This window comes from Pipistrellus hanaki (genome assembly GCF_964339955.1).
Source record: "Pipistrellus hanaki genome assembly, chromosome: 6".
Taxonomy (NCBI): domain Eukaryota; kingdom Metazoa; phylum Chordata; class Mammalia; order Chiroptera; family Vespertilionidae; genus Pipistrellus; species Pipistrellus hanaki.
In genome coordinates, this window is record NC_140508.1 from 32,799,982 (window position 1) to 32,820,626 (window position 20,645).

Consider the following 20,645-nt stretch of genomic DNA (forward strand, 5'->3'; position numbering starts at 1 on the left):
GAGGAACGGCCACAGGTCCCTGCCCGGGCGGGCAGCAGGCAGGGAGCACCGGGGCTCAGGGTGTAGCTCTCACGGCAGGGGACATGCGGCCAGCTCGGAGCGCAGGCCAGCCCTCCAAGCTGTGAGGGCCGCCTCCTTCCTGAGACCTCAGGGCAGACGCCCAGCAGACCCGGGGCAGCGCTGAGGAGACCTGGGGCAGTGCTGAGGGGAAAGAAAAACAGGAGCCCAGCCCTGCAGACAGGAGCCCACAGAGAGCCGCCTGCAGCTCCCACAGTTCGGGGAAGAGGCGGCCTGCCAACTGTGTGCTTCCCGGGACCTGCAGAGCCCGGACAGACAAGCCTGCAGAGAGACGGAGACTCGGGGTTCCCAGGGGCAGGGGGTGCCGGGGAGTGGCCTGCCGCTGCTGGGTGAATGTTCTGGAATGAGATATGTGTCAGCCGCAGAGTTCTGTGAACGTGTCAGAAATGACAGAATTGTGTGGCGTGTGATTTGCCACTCAACGACGTGGTGATATGTGGAAGGACAGACGAGGGAAGGCGTGGCCCTGGGGCTGGCCCTGCCCTCCAGCGCCCGGAGCGCCCCTCCGGCTCCCGGTCGGCTGCACATCAAAACCAACAGGAGAAGATGGTGTGAGTGAGGAAGAGATCGGAGGGCGGCCCTGAAGACAAGGCCTGGATGGGGGAGGCCAAAGATCGGCTTTCAGGCTGGAGAACGCACTCGGGGGGCCCGCGGGTCCTGGGAGACCCCTGGGCTGGGGAGGGGCTCAGCCAAAGGTTTCTCCGGCTGAACCTCATCTGCAGCAGACGAGGAGGAAGGCTCTGGGCCTGAACGGGTGGGTGAGTCCCCCGGGGACCAGCAGGGCCAATGGGCTGCCTCCTCCTCCCAGAGAAGGCAGGCCGGGTGGCTGCCCAGGACGGAGGAGCCAGGGGGAGGTGGCCAGAGGGGCTGCAGCTAACTCCGGGGGAGCACAGCCCTGTGGAAGTCTGACAAGCCCTCCTGGCCCCAAGCAGCTTCCTGAGGTCTAAAACAGCTACTGAGGGGGGACAGACACCCGCAGGGGCTCCGGAAAGGGGCTCCGACCGGCTTTGCTGGGAGAGCAGCCCCCAAGCCACGCCCCCTCCCAGAGGTGCCAGGGCCCTGGCTCCTTGGCGGGGAGCGTGCCCCCAGGGCTGCCACGGGCCGCCCCCGGCCCCCTGCTCACCGGTCCTGGAGCCGGTCCTGCGTGTCCTTCAGCCGGGCCCTCAGGTGCCGGATGCACACCTCCTTCTGCTGCAGGGGGGTCAGGTACTGCTCCGGCGTGGGCGGCTTGATGCCGTGGTTGTCGCTGCACAGCATGTACTTCATGGAGCGCCTGCAAGGGGGCGCTCGTCAGCCAGGAGGGACGGAGGGAGGGCTGGGCCAGGGGCAGGAGGCCAGCCCCACCACCCAGGCCCACGGCCACCAGGGCTCCAGGCCGGGCCTCCCGGACAGGCCCCGGGGCCCTGGACACCGCCCTTTTCCAGAAGGTGGGTTTTACCAGAGCTTTTCTGAGGGAAAACCAGTCAGGGTGGGAGCCCCGGCTCCTCTAGTTGGGGGTGGGGAGACATGCTGTAGGACATACTGACATCCATCAACCCATCCCGAGAGCTCAGGGCCCAGTCTCCCAACCCGGGAACGAGGCTGGGGCTGGGGCTGGGCTGGAGGGCTCTCCTCCTCTAATCTGCACACACTCACGGGCGTGCACATCGGAGCACACGGACTCCCAGCCCCTCTGCGCCTGCGTGTCCACATACATGAGCACACGCAATGCCCACGCATCCCACCCTTTCTCTACCGGCACAGGCACATGTGAGGACCCCATGCATGTGTTCACACAAATGCATCCCCCCTTTACTCTGGGACACATGTGAACACACGTGTAGACACTGCTGGCCCTGGACCCGATGTACCCCAGGTGGCAGCGGCTGGCTGAGCACTGCTCCGGAGGCCATGTGCTCCCCGGCACGAGGCGGCACAGGCGTGTGTGTGTGTGTGTGTGTGTGTGTGTGTGTGTGTGGTGAGAGCACCCTGGTCCCACCAGGGCAGAGGAGGGAGGGCCTAGGCTTTCACCCCGAGAAGGAGGGCACCCCGATTCTACCAACAGAGCATGGCCCGCCCGCCTCGGCGCCAGCTTCCTGCCTGCTGGTTGCTCTGTTCACGCACCCCCCTTGGATCCTGGCTGAACACCCCGGGCAGGTTTTCCACGCAACGCGGCTCCTCTGGGGCAGGGGCTCCCAGGTCTAGGGAGGGGCAGTGGCCGGAGAGGGCCTCCTGTGACGAGGGCAGGAGAGGCGGGTGGAGCTCAGGGGCGCCTCGCTGGGGGGCGCTAAGAAATCTCTTTCTGAAAGACAAGCCAGCCAGCAAGAGCCCCGCGGCCCCACGCGGCCCCACGCGGCCCCGCGGACTTCCCGGACCTGCACGGACCGCGGGGACACGGCTCTGTGCCTGGGGGCGGGGAGCCAGGGTTAGTAAGTGTGAGGCTTAGCGACGGAGTCACGTTTTTAACCTCCCCACGTGCTTTCATGAGTGTTTTCCCCGAGATAACATTTACACTCACACGTTTTAGTCACTAGCTCCGTCTTTGTGGGCAAACACTTATCCATAGGGAGAGAAATGCACTGTAACTCAAGCCTCTCCGCTGTTCCCTCGGAGAGCCCAGCCCTGCAGGGAGGCCACCACCGGCCCCGCTCGCCCTCAGCGGCCTCTCCGCGGGCGCGGACCCTTCCCCGCAGAGGCCAGCCTCCGGGCTAGGATCCCTGGGCCCGCAGTTGTGCATTACAAAAATCTGCTACTGAACGAAAAAACAGTAGAGTTGTCAGTTATGAACTTTTTAAAATGTAAGTAGCCCAGTTGGTGTTGCTCAGTGGTTGAGCATTAGCCCATGAATTAGGAAGTCAGGGTTTGATTCTCTGTCAGGGCACATGCCCAGGTTGTGGACTCAATCCCCAATAGGGGGCGTGCAGGAGGCAGCTGATCAATGATTCTCATCATTGATGTTCCTAACTCTCTCTACCTTTCCCTTCCTCTCTGAAATCAATAAAAATATATTTTAAAAAATAGTTGTTAAGGAATCAGAACCACAACTAGGCTGGCTGGTGTGGCTCAGTGGTTGAGTGTTGACCTATGAACCAGGAGGTCATGGTTCAATTCCTGGTTGGGGCACATGCCCAGTACGGGGCGTGCAGGAGGCAGCTGATCAATGATTCTCTCTCATCTTTGAAGTTTCTATCTCTCTCTCCCTCTCCCTTTCTCTCTCTGAAGATGCGTGCGTACACTTTAAAATATACTAGTAAGTGTACACATCCATCTTCCTCACGCCTGTGTTCTGGAGCGGGGTCACCCACGGAATGCTGGGGCATGGGTCCTGCTCACGTGTCACCCATCACACGTGTGCCACCCATCACGCTTGTGTCACCCATCACACGCGTGTCACCCATCATGCGTGTGTCATGCTGGACAACTCTGCGAACTGTTGCCTCAGCACAACCCGAACATCGCTTCCCACAATGACACCCTCCCCACCGGGACGGGCGGACGAGTCCTCCCGGGGTGCTCTGGCCGCGGGGTGCAGGCCGCCTTTGGCCGGGACTCCCAGAGGACCGGAGTCCCACGGACGGAGTCACCCTTCGGATGGAGCCCTGGGGATGGGAAGTGACAGAATCCCAAGCCCCCGCCCTCGGCTTCCCCTGCATGTCACCGCTGGCGGCAGGCTTGTGCCACCGTCACAGCTCTAACTCCCTGGCCTCCGGGGACCCACGGCGCCCCTGGCCCTGCCTGCCAGCCCGATCCCGCTTCCCAGGTCTCTGCTCGCCTTTGCCGAGGGCACAGCTTTCCAAACCCTCCCCTCTGCCCCCTCAGGGGTCCCCCAGGAAAGCAGCGGCAGAAGCTGCGAGGTGCCCTCCAGCGCGGTGTCCGGGACCACACGGCTCTGCCCGCCCTGGGCCTGCACGTCACCCAGCTCCCCAGCGAGGGGCACACAGGGGGAGGTCCCATCAGAGCCGGGCCGGCGGGCGGGCGGGGGCTTTGGGCTTTTACCGTTCTCCTTCCTGCTGCCTGGAGGAGTGGGAGCCACATGAGGACAAGAGCCAGACCCGGAGGGCGGTGAGCAGGACGGCAGGAGCCGGGCCTCAGCATCCCTCCCCGAGGCCTCGGACACTGTCCGGGAGACCCACAGCCGGACAGCAGCACACCGTCTCAGACCCAGGCCTGAGCTCAGAGAGGCAGGGAGCTGCTTGGGGCCGCACAGCCGGTGAGAGTGGGGGTGGTGAGGACACCCACTCCCCGCCTCCCCCCCCCCAGGGCCCCCGTCCCCAGGCCCCCGGGCAGCCGGGCCAGGCTGGGGGGGTTACCTGGGCGTGGGGCTGCCGTCGCTGCCCTTGCAGGAGCCCGAGGTGCTGCTGCCGCTGACGGAGGAGGTGCCGTGGGCGTCCCGCATGCTCACGGGCGGCGAGGTGCGCCTGGGGGCGGGGAGAGGGGGCAGGTGCTCGTCCTGGCCGGGGGGCAGCTGCGGACCCTGGGCGAGCGCGGCCGGGCCGTTGCGGCCCAATGAGCCCCCGCTTCGGGGTCACCGCCGGGAGAGAAGCAGGGGCCGGGGGTGCACAGACAGGGGGACAGAACAGACAGCGCCAATCAAGATGGAAAACCAGAAGGACAGTCCTCCTGACTCCCCAGGGCAGGCATGGAGGCCGGACAGGGCTGCAGGCCAAGCAGGGGAAGGGGGGGGGGGGAGAAGGATGCAGGCCAAGCAGGGGAAGGGGGTGGGGGAGAAGGATGCAGGCCAAGCGGGGGAAGGGGGGGGGGGAGAAGGATGCAGGCCAATGGGGAGGCGGGGAGGAGGATGCAGGCCAACGGGGTGGGGGGAGAGAAGCATCTTCCCTTAAAGGGTCCCCAAGCCCAGAGGAGGGGGTCCTGCTTGGGCCGAGTCACAGGGGGAGAGATGGGGCAGGCGGGAGGAGAGGCAGAGGGCGCTGCGAGGAGGCGGAGTGACACCCTCTGATTGGGAAGGTCAAACACAGCACTGTGCGGGCGGGACCCGGGGTGGGCCTTCAGAGAACTTCACACCCACAGTCCCAGGAGGGGCCGGGAGGCAGCAAGCCCGTTTGAAAGACGGGAAGACAGGGAAACGCCTCGCAGGGTGGCGGCAGAGCGGGCCGCCCCTCCCGTCCTCCGGGCCGGGTCTGGGGGGGATAGGGGGAGACTCACCTGCGGGATCCAGCAGAGGCCCGTCTACTGCCCTGCAGGGACATGGCCATGAGGCTGCGGGTCCGGGTGAGGGGTGGGACGGGCGGTGCCCCCGGGGCTGAGGAGAGAGGGCGCGTTGGGGGGGCCGCGGCCAGGGCCGGGCCGGGCCACGTCATCCTCTCGCTGGGGCCGCTGCCCGGCATGGCTTCTCCTCGCGCCCTTCCGCAGGGCACCCAGGACCGAGCGAGGGCCTGGCGGGCCGGGCTCTGGGCACCGCTGGCTCCGGGCGCCCGGCTCACGACGCCTGGCAGAGCCTCAGGGCAGCCAGAGGTCATTGGTCCCCGCCGTGCTCTCCGAGGGGCGGCCGCGGCTGGAGCGGAGGCCTCGGCCTCGGTCACACCGGCATCGGCGGCGCCTGCCGACCCCACAGCACCGGGTCCTCTCTGCTACGAGCCGGCCCCCGGGTCCCTGACACTCAGACCCCGGTCCGCCCCCCTCGCGGGGGCTGCAGGCTGGAGGGCTCCGGGAGCCGGACCAGGACCCCAATTACGCTGGGCTGGTCTCGACGTCACCTTCCCAGAGTGCCCGCCGGCGTGTGGCTCAGGGCTTCCCGTCTACAGGGGGAGACAAGACAGACCGACAAGACAGACCGACAGCACACGTGTAGAAAGACACATGGATACACACGGTTGTGAGAAGGCACCATGCCCCGGACATTCCACGGGAACATGCTCGGCAGGCCATGCAGCGGCCTCCCGCACACGTGCTGCACACACACACACATGCCCGCACCATGCAGGGGCGCGTGCCGATCCTGCCATGCACGGAGCTCAGGGCGCGGGCTCAGGCAGTGAGCACTGGGGCGGTAGGGGCAGAGTCCCCCTCGGGATGTCTCGGGGGCTGGGCCCAGGAGAAGGTGACCGTGCCCGCAGAGGCCCCTCCTCGGTCCTCCTGACGGAGAGTAAGGGACGCAGGCCCTCTGGGGCCAGCCTAGGAGTCGCTAGGCCCCTCCCCTGGACCCCCCAGGAGTGTAAGGAGGGGAGGCCCCAGGCTGGGCGGGGTGTGAGCTGCTGTGGGAAGTGGCTGCCTGGGCACTAGCACAGGGCTCCCGGAGTCCGAGGTGGAGGGCCTGGGCCCCTGCAGCCAACATGCTAGCCCTGGGCGGGCTCCGGAGAGCCGCCCCGTCTTCCACGCTCAGGGCGGGCAGTCAGACGGGAGCCTGGGCTACGGGAGACTCACTGAGGGCGCCGGGCCCACACTGCCCCCATGCCGGGAAGCAAGCATCCGCCAAGCCCCGCGCCGCCTCAGACCCCAGGCCGAGCACGTTACATGGTACGTACAGTCCGCCATTGACTCCTCCCAACAACCCTATGAGGAAGCGCTGGGGTTAGTCCCTTCACAGGTGAGGAGTCCCAGAGTCCCAGGTGGGGGTGGGGGGGCCTGGACCTCAAACCAGGAAACCTGGAGTCCCCGGGCCAGGAACCACCCCTTCCCACGTCAGGGCCCCCGGGGAGCCTGGCCGTCCGGCAGACAAAGGCGCTGCTCAGTGGCCTGTTTCCTGGCTGTGACACAGATGCGGCCTGTCCCCCGGAGGGCGGACACAGCCGGCATTGTCTGCACCGAGGTGTCGGGTGCCGGCGCGGGAGCCTCCGACACGGTGCCCGTCACCTGAGCCGCTCGCCCTCGCTAGGTGACGCGGCCCACCCGTCGTGCCCCGTCACCCAGCCGGGACCTCCTGGGGCTGCGGGCCGGCACCCAGAGGAGGGACCACGGGACAGGGCCCCCACACTGGTCAGGAAGCCCCCGGTGGCCCCCCGCCACCTGCCTCCTGAGCACTGGGGGGCTGGGCCGGATGCAGGGGTGGGGGTTGGGGGGGGGGCAAGGCCTCCAGCATCACCTGCTGTGGCCTGAACCCGGTGTGGCCCGGTGACATTTTGGCCAAGGTCATGCGGCTGCAGGTCTGACAGGCCCTGATGGCTCCGCTGGTATCGTCCCCCATCCCCGCTCCCTCTGCTTCTGGGGGGAGGCAGAGTGGAGGCTGTGCCCCCAGGAGACCTCTCAGCAGGGGCAGGACTCAGGTCCTGCACGGGCCTCGCTCCTCCGGGCCGGCTGGGGTGCGGCTGCTGAGGAGCTTGGGTGGGAAAGGCCAAGGGGAGCTCTAGCCCCAGGTCCCAGGAGGAGGAGCTGCGTGTGGCCTCGGACAATGAGGGCCTTGTCCCCGCTGCCCCGCCCCTACCTTGCTTGGCAACCCCACTGCTCCCCCTCTTGGGCTCCGGCTTCCTTTCCTTCCTTTCTGGGTGTGGGTGAGAGGGGGAGGGAAGGGACTGCGTTTGTACTGGATAAAGCCCAGTCTCCTGGGAGGCCAGGGCCAGCCATTCACCCGGGAGGAGGTGGAAGTGGTGCTCCCCAGCTGGGACGGGGCTGTGCAGGCAGGGTCCTCCGGGGCGGGCAGTCACCCAGGCCCAGAGGCAGCCACCTTCTAGGATCCGCTCAGAGGTCCCGGGGTGGGGCCCGTGCGCGCTCCGCTCCTCCCTCCCCTCCAGGCCCCGCGCAGGCAGGTTGCCATGGCGTTTGTCACCATGGCCCAGAGTCCCCGCAGGCCTGTCCCCAGGTGGCGAGAGGCTGCCACTGGATCGGAGGGCGGGAAGGAAACCTCTCATCATCTCAACCCCGAGGAACTGCAGCCCCTTCTCCCTGCCGCCTCCCTCCAGTCCCCGCCTGCCCTGCGGTCAGCCCTCACACGCCCAGCATTTCCTGAGGACCCCCGGGGAGTGTGGGGGGTACAGGAGGATCTCGGGCACAGCAGAGGGAAGATGCAGGAACAGAGTCGAAGAGATCTGGGCTCACATCCCAGCGCTGTCACCTGCCTCCTCATCTGCCAGCGGGGCTGTGCTGGAAGGCGCCTCCTGTGGTCGCTCTGAGGATGACACGGTGAGGCATGCTGGCTGAGCCCGGAGCCCACCTCCCGGCACTCCCCGAGGGGAATGCCAGTCACTGAGAGGGGCGTCCCTGCTGGGCACGTGACCTTCAGGACAGGATGGCATCCCGGACAGGACGGGGCCTCAGGACGGCCAGGGGAAGCTGCTCCAAAGAAATGTGCACGGGCCCCGGAGGATGGGAAAGTGAGCAGGAAGCAAGCGGCCTGGCACAGGCACGGCTGCGCAGGGCGCGAGGGGCCTCCTGAGGGCGCAGTCCCAGCGGGGTGAGGCTGTGGAGAGGGCGGGGCCCAGCCCCGGGGCTGCCTCACCAGGTCTCGCCCACGGGGCCACAGGAGGTCACGGACTGGCATTGCAGAGAGCCCCGCGGCAGGGGCCTTGGGGAGTGTGGCTGGGAAGGGACAAGAGGAGAGGCAGGGAGGTGAGGTAGGAGGTTACCAAACACTCCCAGGTAAGGAATGAGAAGGCCCAGGCCAGGGCAGCCGCGGGGGCAATGGACAAGAGGCGGAAACTCCCTCAGAATTCACCAGAGGCGCCCGATTAAGTAAAGATCAGGGTAACCCTCTTGACCCCGGAGTCCAGGGCCCTTCCACCCGCTCTCAGCTGCTGCTATTCCCTCCCCCCTCCCCCAGGAAAGCCATTCTCTGCTCCCACAGCTGTGCCTGGGCTGACGCACCATCCTGCAGTGCACCCCCCGCCCCCCAGCCCTGCCAGCCCTGCCCCCATGCGCACACCCACGCTGGGCTGTCTCCCATCACTGACTGTCATGACTATTGGGCATGCCAGGCCTGGGGTGGAAACACTGTGAGTTTCACACAAATGAACACAACCAGCACACAACTGCACATTACACAGCGGCTTACACAGGCGCGTCTGGTCAGCCCAGGGCTGGGTTAGATGGTCTGAGATGCTGCCAGAGCCTTTTCTGACTGTAATTCCGGGCCGTTCCGGAAGCAATGGGCCTCCCATCACATGTCCTCCCCCTCCGAGCTCCGGGACCCCGGCCTCAGTCCCCACGGCGGGAACCGGGACGCGGCTTCCTCTGAGACACGGCGGCATTTCACTCCGCCGGCAAGGCGGGGGGTCTCGCCAGGCGCTCGGTTAGCCTAACGTTCCGGCTACGTGAAAGTCCTCACCTCCTATAAATTACCCTTTCCCAGAGAATCAGCCGTCATACACGGAGACGGCTTCCTCAGGCCCAGCCAGGGAACAGCACGATCTGCGTCTGATGACTCACGCTCCGGCAGCCGCGCCAAGCCGAGCGTCGCAGCCAGCAGGAGGGAACTTGGGGAGGGGGCCCCTCTCTGCCAAGGCAGCGGGGGTGCAGAGCACCCCACCCACCGACAGCAGAGCAGAGCGGACGCCGAGGGAAGAGGGAGGAGAAAGGCCGGCCTGGGAGTGCCCAGCGGCCACCGGGATCACAGGGGGCTGTGCTCTGAGGGCCACTCACGGCCGAGCTCCGTGGCCGTCCACTGGCTCCACAACCTGACCGGCACCCGCTCCTCGGCGCTGCGGGCCAAACCCGGGCCTTCCGTCCCGGACCTGGGGCGGAGGCAGCGGTGGCCTCTCTCCAGCTGGCTGCCTGGCCCTGCCCACGCTGCCCTCTGAGCTGGAACCAGGGGTGGGAGCCACGGGACGCCTCCTTCTCACCATGGCAACCCCGGCTCAATGGCAGGGCAGGCCCACCACTGGGCCAAATGCCGTCTGCTCCCTACGGCAACCGGGACGGACCGAGGGCTGAGGTGGCCGCGACACAGGGCTCCTGGGGGTCAGACTCCTGTGACTGGGAACCTCCCGGAGAACCTGCCCCCGGGGCTACTGAGGGGCGAGCTGGGCCCCTGCCCCACTGCCCCCAACGAGGCTCCTCTTGTGTGTGTCCTATATATGGGCGATCCAAAGGAAGACGGCTTTTTATTTTTACTTATTTATTTTACTTTAAAAAATTATTCTTTAAAATATATATTTTTATTGATTTTAGAGAGTAAGAGAGAGGAAGAGAAAGATTGAAACATCGATGAAGAGAGAGAATCATTGATCGGCTGCCTCCTGCACGCCCCCCCGGGCACATAACCTGGTTCATAGGTGGACGCTCAACCACAGAGCCATGCTGGTCCGGCAGGAACTGACTTTCTTTTAAAAAATATATATATTTTATTGATTTTTTTTCAGAGAGGAAGGGAGAGGGATAGAGGGTTAGAAACATGGATGAGAGAGAAACACTGATCAGCTGCCTCCTGCACACCCCCTACTGGGAATGTGCCTGCAACCAAGGTACATGCCCTTGACCGGAATCGAACTTGGGACCTTTCTATCAGTCCACAGGCAGACGCTCTATCCACTGAGCCAAACCAGCTAGGGCAGGAACTGACTTTTTAAAGAGGGATTTGCAGATTAAAATCCCATGTAAAACACAGCTCCCACAATGAGATCCGATCTCACTCACATCCACCAGGATGGCTATAATAGGAGAGATGGGCACGTCGAGGCGAGAATGTGCAGAAACGGGAACCTTCGTGCATGGCTGGTGGGAGTGTGAGATGGCGCAGCTGCTGTGGAGGACCGTCTGGCGGCTCCGCAAACGTGAAACTCAGAATCAGACGACAGGGCAGCTCCCCCGAGGGCACGCGCCCTGCGAGCAGGAGGCGGCGTTCACGCAGACACCGAACACGGTGCTCACAGAGCACCGGCCGCGGAGCCAAAAGGAGGAGACAGCCCATGCCCATCGGGGCACACACACGCCGTCTATTCACGGAACAGAATACCAGCTGGCCACAGAGACCACGGGCTTCTGACACGTGCCACCATGAGCTCCGCCGGGGCCACAGGATGCCAAAGGGGAGATGCCGAGCTCGAAGACCACATACTGTAGGGTTCCGTTCATAGGAAATGCCCGGAGGTGATAAATCCACAGAGACAGAAGGCAGATTAGTGGGGGCCAAGGATTGGGGGAAGGAGGAATCGCAAGTGACTTAATTGGCATGCAGTTTCTTCTGGGGTTGATAAAAACGTGTTTTTTTTGTTTTGTTTTTTTTTTTTTTTTTTTTTTTGTGTGTGTGTGTTTAAAATATATTTTATTGATTTTCCACAGAGAGGAAGGAATAGGGATAGAGAGCCAGAAACGGCGATGAGAATCATCGATCAGCTGCCTCTTGCACGCCCCCTACTGGGGATGTGCCCGCAACCCAGGTTCATGCCCTTGACTGGAATCGAACCTGGGACCTTTCAGTCCGCAGTCTGATGCTCTATCCACTGAGCCAAACCGGTTTCGGTGATAAAAACATTCTGAAATTAGGTAGTGGGGATGAATACACAACTTTGGGACTATACTAGAAACCCTTGAACTGTGTACCTTTTAAAAGGGGAAATGCTATGGTAAGTGGATTATATCTCAATAAAAAGCAAATGTGACAGTCTGTGTAACACGTGTGTAAGAGGAACATCTGCAGAAGGACAGGCTCGGTCCAGGAAGGGAGGAAGCTCCCGGGGAGGCTCAGCAAGACCGGCCTCCTCCATGGAGGCTTCTCCGGAGCTCCCGCCTCTGGTTGGCCTGGGGGAGACAGGCGCTAAGGCTGCCCCTGTCGGAGGCTTTGCAAACCCTCTCACCCACCTGGTCCTCACACGCTCCCTGTGGGGGGAGGCCAGGCAGAGACCGCTCCATCGGACCCACGGGAAACCCGAAGCTGCAGAGGCTGCAAGATCACTCAAGTCAGACCTTGGACGTCCACGTCATGAGCACCTGCATTCCCACTGCATCATGAAGGTCTCACGAAACGAGAAATCTGGGACACATACCATTTTGCTGCATAAAAGAGACAAAAATCTACTTGCCCAGGAGACTCTCAGGCCACGGTGAGATGAGGGGGCTATATCCCTACGTCCTGGCCTCCCCAGGCTTCCATAAAACCAGATCCCACGGAAACAGGGGTAAGCAGGGCACGGAGGCTGTGACAAAGAGTTTCTTCACGTCTTCTCCCTGACCTGGCAAGTCTCTCCCGCTCCTCCCAGAACCAGCCAGCGGGCCAGGGAGAAGCCCTCATGCGAGGACCACCGTCCCCATTCTTTTTTTTTTTTTTAATCTATATTTTATTGATTTTTTGCAGAAAGGAAGGGAGAGGAAGAGAGAGTTAGAAATATCGAGGAGCATCAATCAGCTGCCTCCTGCACACTCCTTACTGGGGACGTGCCCGCAACCACGGCACATGCCCTTGACCGGAATCAAACCCAGGACCCTTCAGTCCGCTCTATCCACTGAGCCAAACCGGTCTCAGCCGTCCCCCATTCTCCCAGCAGCTGCTGCAGCTCAGTCTTCAGCCCAGGTCCAGGGCGAGGCCACCACCGAGGGACCCTCAGCTCCCCTGAGCCACACCACTCGGCCCCCCTTGGTGACCCCGGGCCTTAACCTCTTCGGTCTCAGCTGCCTCATGTATTCAGTGGGAATCACCTCCCGACCCTGCCCGCCTCTTCGGGATGCAGCCAAGGCAGGGACTGGAGGGACGGGGGACGTTCTTGGACAACTGGAAGACTGGACACTTCTTGCTATTACTACTACCACCTCTTTTAAAAATAATTTTAGTTTTATTGATTTCAGAGAGGAAGGGAGAGGCAGAGAGATAGAAATATCAATGATGAGAATCATTGATTACCTGCCTCCTGCACACCCCCTAATGGAGATAAGCCCACAACCAGGGCATGTGCCTCAACTGGGAATAGAATCATGACCTCCTGGTTCATAGGTCAACGCTTAACCACTGAGCCACACCGCCTGGCCTACTACTACCACCTCTTGAAGGGGATCTCTCCTTTCTTCAGCGATAGTACTGGCTTTGGCCCTCAGGGTGAGTCAGAACAGGCCCGGGAGGTGGATCTGAAATTCCTGGCACCTTTTGCCAGGCCAAGCGCGGAGGCGGCTCTCCAGGGCAGTGACTGGCAGGCTTCCTGTATGGGGAGCAGCAGCAGGTGGGACACTGGTCTCCATCCTTCCACCACCCAGCTCTACGCTAGGGCTGTCTCTCCGCAGACAGCCGAGGGGAGGGATGGGGAGCAGTGGGGCTGTGGGCTGGCGCTGTGGGCTTCCTGGCCAGCGGCTCCTGGCAGATGGAGGCCTTCAGCGACCTTGGCCGCAGCATATGCTTCCCCGGGCCTCCTGGCTGATAGAGCTGTCAAGCCTCAGCCTGGCTCCTCCACCTGCTCCTGAGTTCCAGCTCTGAAGCATCATGGGAAGGAGAGAGCACGGGGCCTCCATGTCTATGGATTCCCTCTTCCCCCCAGATCCCTGTCCTGGTTCTTAGGATCCTTGAGTCGGTGCCCTCCCTGCTTTCATCCCAGGCACCAACCAGGGCTGACACACCCTCAGAATTCTAGGATGGAAAGCCTCGTGGGTGGACTCGTCACAGCCCCTCATTTCAGGAGGGAAACGGAAACCTAGAGAGCGAGTGTGGCTGTCTGGGGTCGCACAGCGGATGGGGTCAGAGCCTGCACCACAGCCCCGCCCCTCACTCACATCTGAATCCAGGCAAAAGCTCCATAAAATAAGAACAGAGAAGCATCAAACAGACTGTCAACTTACAGCGGGAAGGCTGGGGGAGGGGGTTAGAAGAGGGGAGGTAAGAGATCAACTGGAGGATTTGTAAGGAGGCATATAAGCATAACCAATGGACGCAAGACCCTGGGAGGTGAGGCATGTATGGGAGTGGGGTGGGGTGGGACAATGGGGAGATATGGACACATGTAATACCTTAATCAATAAAATTGGGGGGAAAAAGAATAAAGGGCAGCTTTCTGAGTAGAGCTGTCACGGAGGGAAAGCCTGGAGCTGAGACGGGAGAAGCCTCATCACCTGTAAGGCAGCTCACAAAGGACCAGTAATAAAACACACGTGGAACCGGGCCCGGAAGAAGGGGATCCGCAGACTGACCACAGACACAGACCTGGCACAGTGACAGGCTCAGATCTGACTCCGAGCCTCCTGGCCGCCGACGCAGAAAGAGAAATTACGCCCAAGCTCGTGCTTCCTTGGTTAAGGGAGAATGGAAAGTGGACCGTGTTTTAGGAGAAACAAAGCCCTCCCTAAAGGTAATGAAATATTTTTGACCAGAAACACCGATCAGAAAGGATATATGCTCCCTTATGTTCATAGCAGCACAATCTACAATAGCTAGAATTTGGAAACAGCCTAGATGCCCGTCAGCAGATGATTGGATCAAAAAACTATGGTACATCTACACAATGGAATACTATGCTGCCATAAAAAAGAAGGAATTCTCATCATTTGCAGCAACCTGGATAGAACTAGAGAACATCATGCTGAGTGAAATAAGCCAGCCAATGAAAGAGAAACACCACATGACCTCACTCATTTATGGATAATAAAGAACATTATAAATTGATGAACAAAAAGATAGATACAGAGACAGTAAAAGAAACAGACTGTCAAATTACAGCGGGGAGGGTAGGGAGATCTGGGGGAGATAAGAGATCAACAGAAGGACTTGTATGCATGCATATAAGCAAAACCAATGGACGAAAAATCTGGGGGAGGGGAGGGCATGTATGGGAAAAGGGAGGGCAATGGAAAGATATGTATACATATAATACCTTAATAAAAAAAATAAAAAAAGAGATCTTTTAGATCAATTAAGAATAAGAAAAAATAAAATAAAATAAAAATAAAAGAAATATTTTTGCATGAGATTTGCTGAAGGGGAAGAGGTCTGCCTATGGGGAACCTGCAAGGTGGGTCATAAAATAGAGGCGAGATGACGCCCTCAGAGTTCATCCAGGGGCCCCCTGTGTGCTGTGGCCCCGTGTGCGCTGTGCTTTGCTGACGAGAGGGTGAGGACCCGTAGGACACAGGCCACACGTGGCGATGTGTCTGATCTGCCTGGACCGCTGCCCCTTTCCATGGAGACCATGCCTGGCTCACCTGAAAGCAGACTGCTCTGTGTTCCTGGGAATCCAAAACAGGGAGCCACATAAACTCACTCCTTCATACTCTGTCACTCATCTCCTCTCTCATCAGATTCATTTCCTCCTCCCCATCCCCTCCCCTCTCCCTCTCCTGGCATTTCGTGACAATCTAGTCTAACCGCCACCTTTGCTAAGCAGCACACAGAGGACTTGCCAAAGGCCGCAGCGCGAGCTGCAGGAGCAGGGACGCCAGGCTGAGAGCCCGCTGACTCCAGTCCCACCAGCCACTCTGGGCGCTGCTCCTGACGGGAGCCACGTCTCCTCCGTCTCCTTGACGTTCCCGGGGGCTCTGCACGGAGATACGAGCCCAGCTCACCCGACCGTTTCCACTTTAGCCCGGGAGCCATGCAGACCCCGTGCAGCCATTCGCCTCCCTCCCAGACCCTCTTTCTTCCTCCAGTTGCCGCGTCCTGCCATCCTGAGCAGCCGGCTCCTGTCCGGCTGATTTCCAACAGCACGTCCCACGTCAAGCTGAATCCGTTTGCCTTCGCTAAGCTCCAGGGCCTCCACAGCTCCCGCACGGCTCAGGCTCGCTGGCAGAGGTGGGTCATTGTAAACCCTTTCCCGAGAAGCCTTCTCTCAGGCTGCCCCATGCCTTCATTTGGCTAAAGCGAACATTTCAAAATGTTTTATTTTTATTTTTTTAAATATATTTTATTGGTTTTACACAGAGAGGAATTGAGAAGGATAGAGAGTTAGAAATGTCGATGAGAGAGATACATCGACCAGCTGCCTCTTGCACACCCCCTACTGGGGATGTGCCCGCAACCAAGGTATGTGCCCTTGACCGGAATCGAACCCGGGACCTTTCAGTCCGCAGGCCAACGCTCTATCTACTGAGCCAAACCGGTTTCGGCCATTTCAAAATGTTTTAAAAGGGAGGTTCTGTAAATATCCATGTCCTATTTATTTATTTTAAATCCTCACCTGAGGATATTTTTCCATTGATTTTTAGAGAGAGCTGAAGAGAGAAGGAAAGACAGAGAAATGTTGATTGGTTGCCTCCTGCAGGAGCCCCGACCAGAGCCCAGGTTGGGGAGAATCCTGCAACTGAGGTGCGTGCCCTTGACTGGAACTGAGGTACGTGCTCTCATTTATACCTACCTAGGTCTATTGACCCAGGATCCTTTGGTCTGCAGATGGACACTCTACCCACTGAGCCAAACCGGCTAGGATTGCGGTCGGCAAACTGCGGCTCATGAGCAACTGCAGCTCGTGAGCCACATGCGGTTCTTTGGCCCCTTGAGTGTGGCTCTTCCACAAAATGCCACGGCCTGGACAAGTCTATTTTGAAGAAGTGGCGTTAGAAGAAGTTTAAGTTTAAAAAATGTGGCTCTCAAAAGAAATTTCAATCGTTATACTGTTGATATTTGGCTCTGTGGTCTAATAAGTTTGCCGACCCCAGGCCTAGGACTATGTCCTATTTAAAAAGCCCTTTTTCACAGAGAGGACAGCGAACCTCATAGAAAGAAATCATGGCTTTGAGTTCAAATATGCCTAATTCGCGACAGCACATGCTAAATGCCCAGCAATGACCTGGCACACGGAAAGCACTCTGTGAGCAGTGATGATTGTTTATTTACCTGGACACAGTCTTATTCTTAATGTCTTCATATATACCATATCCTTATCCCACTCCAAATTCTCAATCTGAAATATTCTAATAGTTGGTATCTCAGGGGTCCTTGACTCCAGAGCCATTTATACCTACCTAGGTCTATTGACACCCACAAAAATCACAACCCAATCCCTGCCTGCTCACCAACAGAACTTCCGGGCATTGCCACTTCGATCACACAGAGCGTCCTGAGATGACTACGTCCAAAACATGAACTCCTGATGTGAATGTGACGCCACCCGCACCTGACTGCCCCCTCCCTGGCCCACGCCACCACCTTTCTCCTGGGTGATGCCACAGTCTCACCCCTACGGCCTCTGTGTATTAGTCAGGGATCCTTCAGAATGCGATGTCACTCCTCTGCTCAAAACCTTTCCCAGGGATCAATCTTGTTCTCATGGTGAAGGGAGAGCGAAAGTTCTGGGATTGGAACAGAAGCCAAAGTGACGAGAGCCCTTCTCTCTCTGACCCCGCCCACCACTCCCCGCATTCATGCTGCTCTAGCCACGCTGCCCCCGTGCACACCCCACTCAGGGCCTTCGCACATGCTGTTCCCTCTGCCCAGGGCAGTCTCTCTCCCTTCCGGCCTTTGCTCCAATGCCACCTTCTCAGGGACCCTCCCTTGACCACTTTATCTAATTCACAACCCTAATTCCTGCTCTTTCTTCCCATGCTTCATTCCCCCCACAGGCCTTAGCAGCAGCTAATGTATTTACGTACTTACGTTGCTTATTGTCTCTGACGTATAAGCTCCAGAAAGGTAAGGATATCTTCCCATTTTGTTCTTTATTCCAGTGCCCGCACCAGTGCCTAGTACACCACAGGCCTTCAATAGATATTTGCTGAATAAACACATAGGTCTACACTCACCAACGTCACCAACCAAACAAGTGCGAGCGTCTTAGTAAATAGAAAAGGGGACAAGAAAGCTTTGTAGCACTTTGTTAATCCTATGTAATAAAAGGCCAGCAGCCATAATGGCATAACGACCAGAACAACTGATCTACCAGTCACTATGAGGTGCATTGACCACCTCTTGGTCCCTCCCCTCAGCCAATCGGCTCTGATGGCTGGATGGCCAATGGGGAACCACGGGGAACTGGGGTGGGCATCAGCAGTGGGGCGGGACTGGGGACTGGCGAATGAGGGGAAGATGGCCCTGATAGCAGGCTAGGCCTAGGGACCCTACCCATGCACAATTTTGTGCGCTGGACCTCTAGTATTATTATAATCTTCTTTTGTTTAAATCCTCACCCAGGGATATGTTACTGACTTTAAAAAGAGAGGAAGGGGGAGAGCACACACTCGAGAGAAACATCAATGTGAGAGAAACATCATCAGGGATCGGTTGCCTTCCATACGCATCCTGGCCCAGGCATCAAACCTGTAACCTTTTGGTGTACAGGATGAGCTCCAACCAACAGAGCCATCCGGCCAGGGCTTATGATAGTCTTTTTAATTATTATTATCATCATTATTTTAAAATATTTTTATTGACTTCAGAGAGGAAGGGAGAGGGAGAGAGAGATAGAAACATCCATGATGAGAGAGAATCATTGATCGGCTGCCTCCTGCACAACCCTTTCTGGGGATCGAGCCCACAACCCGGGCATGTGCTCTTCACCAGAATAAAACCCGGGACCCTTCAGTCTGCAAGCTGACACTCTACTGAGCAACCTGGCCAGGGCTTATTATAGTCTTTTTAATACAGTATTCTATTTATTTATTTATTTTGTTTGTTTGTTTATTTATTTATTTATTATTTTTTAATATTTTATTGATTTTTTAAAATATATTTTATTGATTTTACACAGAGAGGAATTGAGAGGGACAGAGAGTTAGAAACATCGATGAGAGAGAAACATCGACCAGCTGCCTCTTGCACACCCCCAACTGGGGATGTGCCCGCATCCAAGGTACATGCCCTTGACCAGAATCGAACCCGGGACCTTTCAGCCCACAGACCAACGCTCTATCCACTGAGCCAAACGGGTTTAGGCCAGTATTCTATTCAGGTGGCCTGTCTCTCCTTCTAGATTAGGAACCGGAGGGTTTCAGGCATCTGAAACGTCAGCCTCTCGCAGGCCTGGAGTGCTAAGCTCCTAGTCACTGCATCTTACAGGAAAGCACCACGGCTGCGACCCGCCAGCTGATCGGCGTACTGCCAGGCGCTGTCTGTGTGCCACCTCAGTTCTCTCAGCTCCCCGTTAGGACGCCCCCACGGCCAGAGTGTGTCCTCTCTATTCTACCCCCGAGAAAGCTCAGGCTGCAGAGACCGTGAACTTGGACGAGGGCACACGGCAAGTAGGAGAGCGGAGCTGGGAACGGATGCAGCTGTCCCTCGAAGTGACACCCGCATTCAGAAAAGCCGGTCAGTTCCGCCCCAACCCCAGATCCTGACAGCAGCCGTGGAGAGGATGCGGGACACACAGCTGGAACTCCTGCCACGCGGGTTCTGTTCCTGTGAGTTCACCTACTCCCCGAAACCATCTGTGACCCTCCGGTCTGTGCTCACAGCCCCGCACAGCCCTCCTCGGACGAGTGCCGAGCCGAGGGAACATCCCAGGTGGAACAGGGTGACCTTCCTGTCCCACCTCCAGTTCTCATGCCGTGTGTATCACACGTCTGCGCTTCTTGTTGATTTTGCTGATTAAAATGGCCCAGGCCACTGGTTGGCAAACTGCGGCTCGCGAGCCACATGGGGCTCTTTGGCCCCTTGAGTGTGGCTCGGCATTAGAACCACTTCTTCAAAATAGACGCGCCAGGCCGAAAACCGACCTCTGCGCACGGGCCACGAAGTTTCCATCGCACTGTGCGTGCGCGCTGGCACGTGGTATTTTGTGGAAGAGCCGCACTCAAGGGGCCAAAGAGCCGCACGTGGCTCTCGAGCCAAGGTTTGCCGACCACTGGCCCAAGCCTACGTGGTGCCGAAATGCTTCCAGTGTCCTTAGCACAGGAGCCTGTGCCCGGCAGGGAAACGTGTGTCCGATAAGCCCCGTCCAGGTGTGAATGGTAGGGCTGCTGGCTCGAGTTTGATGTGAGCGAACCCCCCATCTATGGAGAAGGTGTCTTTACACGGAAACACACACAAAACAAGGTTATGGATCGATCGGCTGATGAACTGCTGTGACCGAAGGCTCAGAGGAGACCAGCCCTGTCCTCTTCCTCAGGGGCACGGGCTCAGTACTCACTAGTTCAGGGTTTGCAGCGGCTTTATGGAACACAACTGCGACCAAGGGTGGGAACGGACGGAGCTGAGCACACCCACCCAGGACACAGACGGGCACTCAGTATGTGGAGCTGTGTTTGTGTGCCACTGTGCACGACAGTCCCCGCCGAGGGCAGGATGATGACTGCGCGTGAGCCCGGGGCAGACACTCCTGGGTCCGGCGGGGAGTCTGTGCCTCAGGCCAGTCACGCTCAGGGACAATTTCCTATGTGCACGTGAGGCCAGTCACTGACCAGACCAGAAAGGGAGGCCAAGCTGCTGAGCACAGCGTCCAGCGCACCACGACCCACAGGCTGGGCGAGAGGCCCTGGCAGCAGCAGGATGGGCCTTCCAGGGCCTGTGTGTTTGCCCAGGGCGGGCCCGGGCCCAGGAGAGCCCGTCTAGGGCCTCCTCCTCCTCGGCTGACCGACCTTCCCGCTCTCCCAGGCCTGGCCTCATTCTGCCCAGCGACACCTCCCGCAGGATCGGTACCGGGAGTCCAGGCAGCGAAGGGGCCAGGCCGGGTGAGCTCAGAGCTGGGCGCCTCCGGAGGTCACGCTGGCAGCCCACAGCCCTCTCCTGGCTGTGGACCTGCGTGTGCATGTATGTTAATTGTAGCTCTCATTTACACACGGAGAGATTCCCTTTTTGAATGAGCCCAGCTTTCTAGCTTGTCTTAACCCAGAGACCCTGCAGCCTGGGGCTCAGTCCAGCGTGG

The 20,645-nt window shown here is 59.3% G+C and overlaps 1 protein-coding gene across 7 annotated transcripts in view; it reads right to left on the bottom strand.

Annotated features, from left to right (window-relative positions):
* Window positions 1-20,645, bottom strand: part of SNPH (syntaphilin) — a 40,040-nt gene that overhangs the window by 6,523 nt on the left and 12,872 nt on the right. Inside the window, exons 3-6 of one of the 7 annotated variants that reach the window (XM_084887891.1) lie at window positions 6,540-6,567; window positions 5,221-5,813; window positions 4,368-4,574; window positions 1,202-1,351 (exon numbers count right to left, since the gene is read on the bottom strand). In XM_084887891.1, the coding sequence (XP_084744017.1) occupies window positions 1,202-1,351; window positions 4,368-4,574; window positions 5,221-5,534 (671 nt within the window). In that variant the 5' untranslated portion in view covers window positions 5,535-5,813; window positions 6,540-6,567. Of the gene's footprint in view, window positions 1-1,201; window positions 1,352-4,367; window positions 4,575-5,220; window positions 5,814-6,539; window positions 6,568-9,372; window positions 9,538-20,645 lie in introns of those variants that run through there. The other 6 variants (XM_084887894.1, XM_084887893.1, XM_084887897.1 and 3 more) reach the window with 6 other exon arrangements.